We start from the raw sequence: 10,507 nt of genomic DNA, 5'->3' as shown, positions 1-10,507 counted from the left end.
TAACTAATTCGCCACGGTTGAGGAGCAATTATCTAATTACTGGGCGAACACAGTTCGTCTACTCATTTGGTGAATTGGATGCAATATCCCAAAAAAAAAAAAATTCTATTTTGGTAAATAATATTGTTTTATTTTTTGTTTGGAAATAATAATTTCTTTAATTTATAAAAAAATCCTGGGCCAAGGTTAGGGTTTTTATGCCCCGAGTAGCCTTCTGGTAGTTTTCTTGGGCTTTTAAGCTCCGTTGTCTAACAAAAAAAAAGATAAATCTTCCAAATTCAACAATGTGCGATCTCCATGAACCATTCCTCTAGCACTATAGTGCTTCAAATTAAAGAAATCAGTTTATCCCTAGTCCTTACCCAAAAAAAAAAAGAGAGAGAAATCAGCTTATGGATTATAACAATCTAGCATGTGGCACAATATTGAAAAGGATTCTACAAGACTACAACTATAAATATTAGTTGCTGTTTTTATTTTAAACAACAAATATTTTTTTTTTTTTTTTTTGGTAAAAATTGACCTATATTTTTTGACGCAGGATTGTATCATAGAATAACATTAGAAGGGAATCGATCATTGAAAAATCCACTTGAATGGATTAAGTGTAGATTTCCATCATTGATTGACAAGGTGGGCCCAAGCATAGCTCAAACAAGTGTACTAATCATTGGTGGAAAGCATCCATTCGCATTAGTTTATGGCACAAAAAAATTGTGATTTCATGCCCTTCGAACATGTACTAAAAAAATTAAGGGAAAACAGACCGCAAGCAGTAGTTATCTGTTTTCATCTATAACAAGTTCTTAATATAGATGCTAGATATTAATTACCAGCTAGTTGTAACAGTAGTAATGAAGAACTGTGAACCATTGGTATCAGGACCAGCATTTGCCATTGATAGAAGTCCTGTTCACAAGGAAAGTAACAAAACATGTTAACTGCATTATACATTCACATATGAATTTTGGTCATCAAAAAGCATGAAAACAATAAAAGGGAAGAAAAGGATAAAGGATTTAACCTGGTCCAGTGTGCTTTAGCTTAAAGTTCTCGTCAGCAAACTTCTCTCCATAAATTGATTCTCCACCCATTCCATTTCCATGTGTAAAATCACCTCCCTGGATCATAAAGCTAGGTATGATCCTATGGAATGAGCTACCTTTGAAATGAAGAGGCTTTCCACTTTTTCCAGTTCCCTTCTCACCTAATATATTTAAACATAAATATTAAACTTTTTACTCAATCATTTCTTCAAATCAATGCAAGATGAATTACAAAGAGCGGGTTCTCTGATTCTGAGATTAAATAACTATGCAGAACAGCAGCAAAAAGAGCGCACCTGTGCAAAGAGCTCGAAAGTTTTCTGCAAATAAAAAAATTTCAAAACATAGTTTCAGCTAACTTTAAAGATGATAAGCACCGAAATTAAAAAATGAAGAATTCAATGACCAAACCTGCTGTCTTAGGAACTGTCTTTCCAAAAAGGCCCATTACAATTCGACCTGGGAAGTCAATGATCAAAGCATCAATATGTCAAACGTTGATACCCAAAATCAGGGAAACACAAACCGCATCTATCAGTTACACTTCTTATATGACTGCAATCTACATATTAAAAGTCCCTTGAAATATAGATTGAGGATTCTGATTATTGCTATAGTTGTATACATTAATTAGTCAAATAAGTCAAGATGCACTTCGACACACATTCACTACCATCAACAAAATGCCAAACTTATTCATCCAACAATTTCCCTGTTATTTTAACCACTTAGTTTGATATTTGATTAATATGAACATGTGAAGTGATGATTGTGAAAGCCAGAAGAGCATTACTCAATTTGAGTTGTAAAAACTATGGTAGGCAGAAATCCAAAACATACTATTCACAGACAAAAAGATAATTTCATCTTGCACCTAATTTGACTATTTGACTTTGAATCGTAGCATCAAAGGAAAAGAATAGAGAAGATTACAATACAAGATTTATGATCATACATTTTTATTCAAATCATAATAAATAAGAGAGTCGTTTCTTAAGGTACCTTAGAATTTCATATATAACAAAAACAAAAACAAAAATAAAAAATAAAAAACCTGCAGGCTCTCCGTCAATCTCAACATCAAAGTAAACCTTGTGTGTGACTTCTTTCAAATCCTTCTTCGCCTGTAACCCAGACATTGATCATAAAATTAAATTTACTGATTTGAAAAATCGAATCCTGAGCTAAATAATTGCAATGTAAACTATTTCTAATTCTAATTTCTATCATTTCGTTTATTTTTGGATTGATTTTCCAATTAACATAGTTTTATAATAGTGACTTCTTTGTTCACATAGTAAATTGAAATGAAGTTCGATCTAGAATATAAAGCTCAATTACTCAGCAATTCCACGATCCAATAAAGTAATAGAAATCCGAAGAAAAAAGGAAAAGTAATAGAAAATCGAGGGAGATGAAACCTGGATTAGAGCTAGGGTTCCAAAGAGGAGAAGAGAGCAGAGGAGTAACGACGTCGTTTTCGCCATCTGAGTCTTCTTTCTGTTTCTTCTACGATCTCAGCTTCGCAGCTGCTATGTTTCGTCTTTCGAGAGTGACTGTTCTCTGTTTGGGTGTTGGGAATAATACGCAGCGGGAGCTGTCGTTTTATGTGGTAGCACCCTGTGTTCGTCATCTGCACCAATGGGTGTGCGACACGTTGCGAATCAGAACGGACTTCTTTGCGGTCTAAATTGAAAAAAATAAAATATTAACTTCAATCGCCTAAATTTTTCTAAGTTTCTGAAATTTTCACCTTTTATTACTTTAGTCTGTAAAATTCAAAATTTATTATAATACTTCATAAAATTTAGTTTCATGTCCCATATTAATCTTTAGACCATTTTTAATATTCACTCAACAATCCCTTCTCACCTAATATATTTAAACATAAATATTAAACTTTTTACTCAATCATTTCTTCAAATCAATGCAAGATGAATTACAAAGAGCGGGTTCTCTGATTCTGAGATTAAATAACTATGCAGAACAGCAGCAAAAAGAGCGCACCTGTGCAAAGAGCTCGAAAGTTTTCTGCAAATAAAAAAATTTCAAAACATAGTTTCAGCTAACTTTAAAGATGATAAGCACCGAAATTAAAAAATGAAGAATTCAATGACCAAACCTGCTGTCTTAGGAACTGTCTTTCCAAAAAGGCCCATTACAATTCGACCTGGGAAGTCAATGATCAAAGCATCAATATGTCAAACGTTGATACCCAAAATCAGGGAAACACAAACCGCATCTATCAGTTACACTTCTTATATGACTGCAATCTACATATTAAAAGTCCCTTGAAATATAGATTGAGGATTCTGATTATTGCTATAGTTGTATACATTAATTAGTCAAATAAGTCAAGATGCACTTCGACACACATTCACTACCATCAACAAAATGCCAAACTTATTCATCCAACAATTTCCCTGTTATTTTAACCACTTAGTTTGATATTTGATTAATATGAACATGTGAAGTGATGATTGTGAAAGCCAGAAGAGCATTACTCAATTTGAGTTGTAAAAACTATGGTAGGCAGAAATCCAAAACATACTATTCACAGACAAAAAGATAATTTCATCTTGCACCTAATTTGACTATTTGACTTTGAATCGTAGCATCAAAGGAAAAGAATAGAGAAGATTACAATACAAGATTTATGATCATACATTTTTATTCAAATCATAATAAATAAGAGAGTCGTTTCTTAAGGTACCTTAGAATTTCATATATAACAAAAACAAAAACAAAAATAAAAAATAAAAAACCTGCAGGCTCTCCGTCAATCTCAACATCAAAGTAAACCTTGTGTGTGACTTCTTTCAAATCCTTCTTCGCCTGTAACCCAGACATTGATCATAAAATTAAATTTACTGATTTGAAAAATCGAATCCTGAGCTAAATAATTGCAATGTAAACTATTTCTAATTCTAATTTCTATCATTTCGTTTATTTTTGGATTGATTTTCCAATTAACATAGTTTTATAATAGTGACTTCTTTGTTCACATAGTAAATTGAAATGAAGTTCGATCTAGAATATAAAGCTCAATTACTCAGCAATTCCACGATCCAATAAAGTAATAGAAATCCGAAGAAAAAAGGAAAAGTAATAGAAAATCGAGGGAGATGAAACCTGGATTAGAGCTAGGGTTCCAAAGAGGAGAAGAGAGCAGAGGAGTAACGACGTCGTTTTCGCCATCTGAGTCTTCTTTCTGTTTCTTCTACGATCTCAGCTTCGCAGCTGCTATGTTTCGTCTTTCGAGAGTGACTGTTCTCTGTTTGGGTGTTGGGAATAATACGCAGCGGGAGCTGTCGTTTTATGTGGTAGCACCCTGTGTTCGTCATCTGCACCAATGGGTGTGCGACACGTTGCGAATCAGAACGGACTTCTTTGCGGTCTAAATTGAAAAAAATAAAATATTAACTTCAATCGCCTAAATTTTTCTAAGTTTCTGAAATTTTCACCTTTTATTACTTTAGTCTGTAAAATTCAAAATTTATTATAATACTTCATAAAATTTAGTTTCATGTCCCATATTAATCTTTAGACCATTTTTAATATTCACTCAACGAATAAAATATTGAATTAGTTTTGATTTGATATGTTAAGACATATAATTAAATAATATTTATTTATTTTGACATTTAAATAAGACAAAACGAAATTATTTTAAAGAATAAGATGAGATAAAATAATTTATACATCATATAAACTCATTTTTGTCTTTTTGTTTGGCTTTATTTAAGCGCCAATGACGTCATTTAGCCATGTATTTAAAGTAGTAAGTCAGAATTAGTTCAATATTTCGATTGCTAATTCAATGCTAAAAAACTTCAAAGACTAATATGGAATCTAAAGCTGAATTTCTTATGATGCACGGACACTGACACGGGACATGATAGAACGTGGGACACGCCGACACGCAAATTTTAAAATCTTACATGCACAGGGACACACATACATATAAAATATAAAATATTTTTTGGATAGATCGTAATTATATTTTGATATTTTATTAATATTAAAATATAAATAAATTTTTTTAATTATTTTTAATATCTTATTTTAATTATATCAAGTATTTAAAATATTTTTTGTTTTAATAAAGAATAATATATACTATATCTAAATTTATTTTAAGAATATATGTTAAGAATAAGACTGAATACGCTGGCACGTGATAGTATTTAGGTGTGTCCGAGCGTGTCCGAAGAAAATTTTTTTATTTTTTATTAAGACACAGTACACAGCGAACACATATATCGGATGAGTGTCGGTAAATATCGTGTCTAAAATATGTCCGACACGCAAATATGACAATTCAACAAAGTATCCGTACTTGATAGAATTTTAAAAATTAGTATAATATATTTTAAATTTAAAGAACTAAAATGATAAAAATAGTAAATTTTGAAAAAAATTTAGTCTACTTCAAACTTAATAACAATTTTAATAGAGATATGATATTTCATAACCTAATATTATCAATTTTAATGGATATCCTTTTATTTAAAAATTCCCATGACAGAAGGTATCAAGGCCAACAAACATCATAGTATCATACTAAAGATTGCGGAAGACATACTATAACATTTACAATATTTTAATTAATTTTTTTTAGTGCTTGAAATAATTTATTAGTAACTTCTAATATTATTTTCATTAAGGCGGATATTTATTTTAAATTATTCTCTTCTTTTATAACATTTTCAAAAATATTAATCATAAAAAAAACACAAAAATTAATCTAAATATAATTTTATACTATGAATTTTACGAATTATATTTCTGTATTTACACAAAACTCTAATAATATAGCACAAAATAGTTAATAAGATAGAAAGCAAAGCAATTTTAACTTATTTTTTCGCAACATTGATTAGAACTAATTAAAATTGATGGGCAAACAATAAACATAAAAGCATAAGAATTTTCTTTTAAGATTAAAATTTTTAAGCCGTTAAATTCTTTTTGCATGTTACTTGCTCATTATATCCTTGCTTAGGGACTCTTGATAAACTTAAATTATATGTTTTCAATTGTGACTATAATGCTAATAGAGATAAACCATTGGTATTAGAAGGGATTAAGTACTCTTTTTATCCCTAATATTTTTTGTCAAAACTAAAATTATTTTCGACTTTTTTGTTTATTAATATTATCCTCAACGTTTAAAATCATCCTTTTCACATGAAATATTAATTATATGATGATTTTGTCCTCTTTCTATCTCTGTCTCAACCTCAACCGTCACTTGACCGCCTCTGCACAAGGCACTGTCCAAGTCCCTAATCTTCTTCCTCTCTCACTCACTCACTAACTGCAACAACTCAAACCAAATGCTGAGAACACGTAGATAAATGGTCTATGAGGATCTCACACAGGGGCGAAGTTAGATAAAATATTAGAAAGGGGCCAAAAATATTTACACAATAAAATAAGACTAAAATAAAATTTTAAGGGAACTAAACTAAAATTTACATATAATTTATATGTAAAAAATTAAAATTAGGGGGACTATTGCCCCCCTTTTCTACCATGTGGCTACGCCACTGATATCACAGAGGAGGAATATTATCTTGTACCACTACCACTCAAGGCAAATGGAGGTAGCTAAGAGCGGTGAGGCAGAGGAAGAGCTTCCAGCCGATGAGGCAGTCGTTGTGGAGACCACGTGCGATAATGGAGGCCGGTGATCCAGATGCGTCTGACGAGAGAGAGGAGAATATAGGCCTATAGGGGTTGGAGGCGGTTGCGGTAGTGATGACACCGGAAATACCAAGGCGGAGGTGCGTGACGAGGATGTAGTTAAAGGGTAGATGGAGGAGGGTGCTAGCGAGGAAGGCTTGCGTGAGAGAGTGTGTGCTGCCCTGCGCGCGAAGATAGATGCAAATTGGGTGGAGGGAGAAGAGGAGGTAGGTGCGTGCCATGGTAGCGATGCCAGGGTGCTGGTGGAGGGAAAGGAGGATGGCGAAGTTGTTGAGTCAAAGGAAGGATATTGGTAGGAAAGAGAGGAGGAAGAGGATGATGTAGCGGTAGAGTGTGAGAGAAAGTAGTTTTGGGAAAATGGCCCCGAAGGCCTGAGAGTAGAGTGGCTCCATGCCGAGGGCGAGGCCGGAGAGGATGGAGTAGCCGGCGATGTGCGTGAGTGCAATGGTGAGGGGCAAAATTGTCATATAATGTAAAAAAGATGATTTTAAAACGATTTCTAACGTTAAAGATGATATTAATAAAAAAAAAGTCGAGGACAATTTTGATTTTGACCCAAGACACTGGGAGGACAATTTTGATTTTGACCCAAGACATTGGGAACAAAAATGGTACTTAACCCGGTATTAAAAACATAAACAAGGCCAAGAAAATGCTCTCCAATAAAATTAAGTAGGATTTTTGAATTAAGTAGGATTTTTGAATTGAATCTTATATCATTTATCAGTGGTGCAAAGAAACTTTGTACGACTTTTTAATTTGACTATAAAGATGGAATGCTTGTAGCCGATTATGGTTTGAAATAGAGAACGACTTAGTATTGTTATTTGCTATGGTGGCAACAACAGTGATAATGACATTGAAGTTGACACATGTTATTCGTGAGTGAAGAGAAAGTGGTAGAAAAAGAAATAATAAGAATAATTAGAAGAGATAAAGAAAATAAATTGTTTATATCATGACCCAAATATACAAAATCATGGCTCAAAATACATTGTTCACTTCCCAATAAAATTAGCTCATAGTGAAAAAAATTAGTCTAAAACTTTTTTTATCCGTCCTATTTGGGGTACGAGCACTACGATCTGTGCATGACTCAATTTGGAAAATGAAAGAGCCTAGCAGTGAAAACAACACAAATATCCAACACAAGAATAATATGAAAGCACTTACAACACAATATGGCAGCAACTATGAATAAGTAAATATAGCAAGGCAATAATAAGAACACACCAAGATTTTAACGTGGAAAACCTCCTCAATGTGAGAAGTAAAAACTACGGGTCGTTTATACCAATGAAATAACTCCACTACAATCAAATGAGGTACAAGAGAGTCTCAAACAAAGCACAAAAAATGTGCATATAACCAGCCAAAACATCAAAACACCAAAGCTTATAAATGAGAAGCAAGAAGATGAAATATACCCAAAAAATAGAGCTGACGAAAATTCTATTTTTCCCTCTTCTTTTTAGTTGCCCACGGTATCCCCCAAATCGACAGGTCAAGGACTAATATGTCGCGGATCTGAGCTCCATTTAAGGGTCTGCCGCTGGCTAATGGGTTGCTGCATGCACAAGGCAGGATTCAAACTCCTAACACTTGTTTAAGCGGACGAGTGAGTTGACCACTCGAACAACCTAAGTTGGTTTTCTTCTTTCTCTCTTTGTGGCTACTAGCTACACTCTCACTCTCAAATTGACCCAAAAATCTGATTAGGGTTGTGGCACAATGGGTGCAAAGAGATACCCTCAAAATGTTGGACTTGGGCCTCACAAAGGAGAGAAAAAATCCAACAAGAAAAGTTATTGCTCTCCACCACTATCTATGTTATTATCCACATGCAGATATCTGCTTAATACAGATAACTTTTTACATATTGAGGAACAGAGGAAGAAACCACCCACTATTACAATAAAGATGATTTAGTAGTGATAATTAAGTCATATTTTTTTTCTATAAATAGTCTATTAAATTTAAGTAACATTCAATCTCAATTTTCATAAGCCTGCATAAATTTTTTATTGACTTAAATATCAGAGTTTTTTGCAATTATCTCATACCACCGTTTCAAAACTGATTCGAAAGCACTCACAACAACAATAGTCTATTTTAAGTATGTCTCGGAATAAAAATAAAAATATCATGAGTAAACAGAAATTAAAAAAAAAATTAAAGAATAAATAATTAACTAAAATTGGTTCCTATGGTTTTTCTTAGGTCAAAAGAATATATTGCACAAGTCAATGTTAAAGTATTAGACTAGTTAGTAGTATCGTAGTAATATTATTTTTTTTTACAATATATTTTAGTCTAGTAAACAAAAGATTAATTTATCGCAAATCAAAACTTTATTTAAGAGAGAATTTAAACATTTGACTCTTATTTAAATGGGTTAGTAAACTAATTAGGAGATGACTTGATTAAAAAAGATAGCAAAACTCCAAATATTTTGAGTAGGACAAATTTCCATCGTATAAGGCTGTAGCTATTAGTCTATTGCAATTTACATAATAAATGTAACATACCCCCGAAATTATTTTTATCTTAAAAAAGTATAATATTGTTTTTGCCTTTTTGGAAGTATTATTAGGAAATGCGTGGGCCATGAAACAAGGGAATGGGGCATTCAAAGTGGCTTTACATAACAAGAATCAAGTTTTTGAAATTGAATGAACGATTTCAGTTAGGCCCGTGTTTCACTGCGCCGTGTCTTGCGTACCATGTGTTGTAAAACTTTTTCCCCTCCATTCTTGGTGGATCTCATCTCATCTACCTTTTTGTTTTTTCTTTGATGGCTTCCATTTTGGTGAATTGAGTTATTTTTTAGAATTTAGATTCTCTAAAGTTTGAATTTCACTTTAGAGAATAAAGTGTGATTTTTCATCATTTATTTTATAGGTGGATCAAGAATAAATATGAAAGAAAAACTATTCAAAGGTAGAAGATCACACTTTATCTTCTAAAATACAAATTTAAAATTTAAAGGATCCAAATTCTATTTTTTGTATTTGGATACACATAGTGACATATCTTATTTTTATATTTTAAAAAAATTATATTTTTAATTTTTTTAAAATTGAGATACAAATTGAAATAAGAAGCCAATATCTTTCTTCATAGAAGAGTATAGAGATAGGATAAAGCCAATATATTTGAAAATACAAATTATATTTATATATATAAAAAATATTTGGAAGGATCATAGAAGTAAGTTTTTCATGAATCAGAAGAGAGTGATATTGTGATTTTTGTAATTGATAATGCATTATCTTTATATAATTTTTCTAAATTATATTTCATGTTGATCATTGTATTTTTCATAGTAAAATTTTTATTAGTACAAAAATAATTTTAGAATAACACACAACATAAAATAATAATTATCAATTAAAAGTGAAACATAACATATATTATCAATTAGAAGTGGTAATATCTATTTTTGAATAATCTTATATAAAAACAGAGAAAGATGTAATATAAGAAGACGATTATTTATAATGAAAAACAAAATATTTAAACTTTAAACCGTAAAATTTTATAAGAAATAAAATTAAGTTAACAAGTACTCTATCAAAGTTATTAGTATAAAATGTTTTTGTTATTTTTTTTTAAAGATATATTCATCATCTTAAACACTTTAATTTTTTTAATCAGAAATAACCTTATACAATTTATACCAATTTTTTTGGTAACGAATAATAGGTGAATTGTCATTTAAAGAAAAATAGTTGCTCATAATTTTTTAAAAT

General features: G+C 31.4%; 1 protein-coding gene across 4 annotated transcripts; it reads right to left on the bottom strand.

The window, feature by feature from the left end:
- On the bottom strand, positions 524-4,355 carry LOC107606811 (peptidyl-prolyl cis-trans isomerase CYP19-4). 4 transcript variants are annotated; one of them, XM_016308851.2, is made up of 6 exons: positions 2,468-2,643; positions 2,101-2,170; positions 1,458-1,505; positions 1,343-1,366; positions 1,025-1,207; positions 524-909 (listed from the first exon to the last, which is right to left on the bottom strand). In XM_016308851.2, the coding sequence occupies exons 1-6, from the start codon at positions 2,531-2,533 to the stop codon at positions 830-832; spliced, it is 471 nt and encodes a 156-aa protein (XP_016164337.1). In that variant the 5' UTR covers positions 2,534-2,643; the 3' UTR covers positions 524-829. The 4 variants fall into 4 exon arrangements, with proteins under 4 accessions (XP_016164337.1, XP_020971984.1, XP_020971992.1 ...); XM_021116325.1 differs by lacking the exons at positions 1,343-1,366; positions 1,458-1,505; positions 2,101-2,170; positions 2,468-2,643 and adding exons at positions 3,054-3,077; positions 3,169-3,216; positions 3,812-3,881; positions 4,179-4,355 and having other exon boundaries at positions 538-909; XM_021116333.1 differs by lacking the exons at positions 1,458-1,505; positions 2,101-2,170; positions 2,468-2,643 and adding exons at positions 3,169-3,216; positions 3,812-3,881; positions 4,179-4,355 and having other exon boundaries at positions 538-909.

The sequence above is a fragment of the Arachis ipaensis genome, chromosome B01, assembly GCF_000816755.2.
Source record: "Arachis ipaensis cultivar K30076 chromosome B01, Araip1.1, whole genome shotgun sequence".
Taxonomy (NCBI): domain Eukaryota; kingdom Viridiplantae; phylum Streptophyta; class Magnoliopsida; order Fabales; family Fabaceae; genus Arachis; species Arachis ipaensis.
The sequence above is the reverse complement of the archived record's forward strand: the minus strand, read 5'-3'. Positions and strand labels throughout refer to the sequence as shown.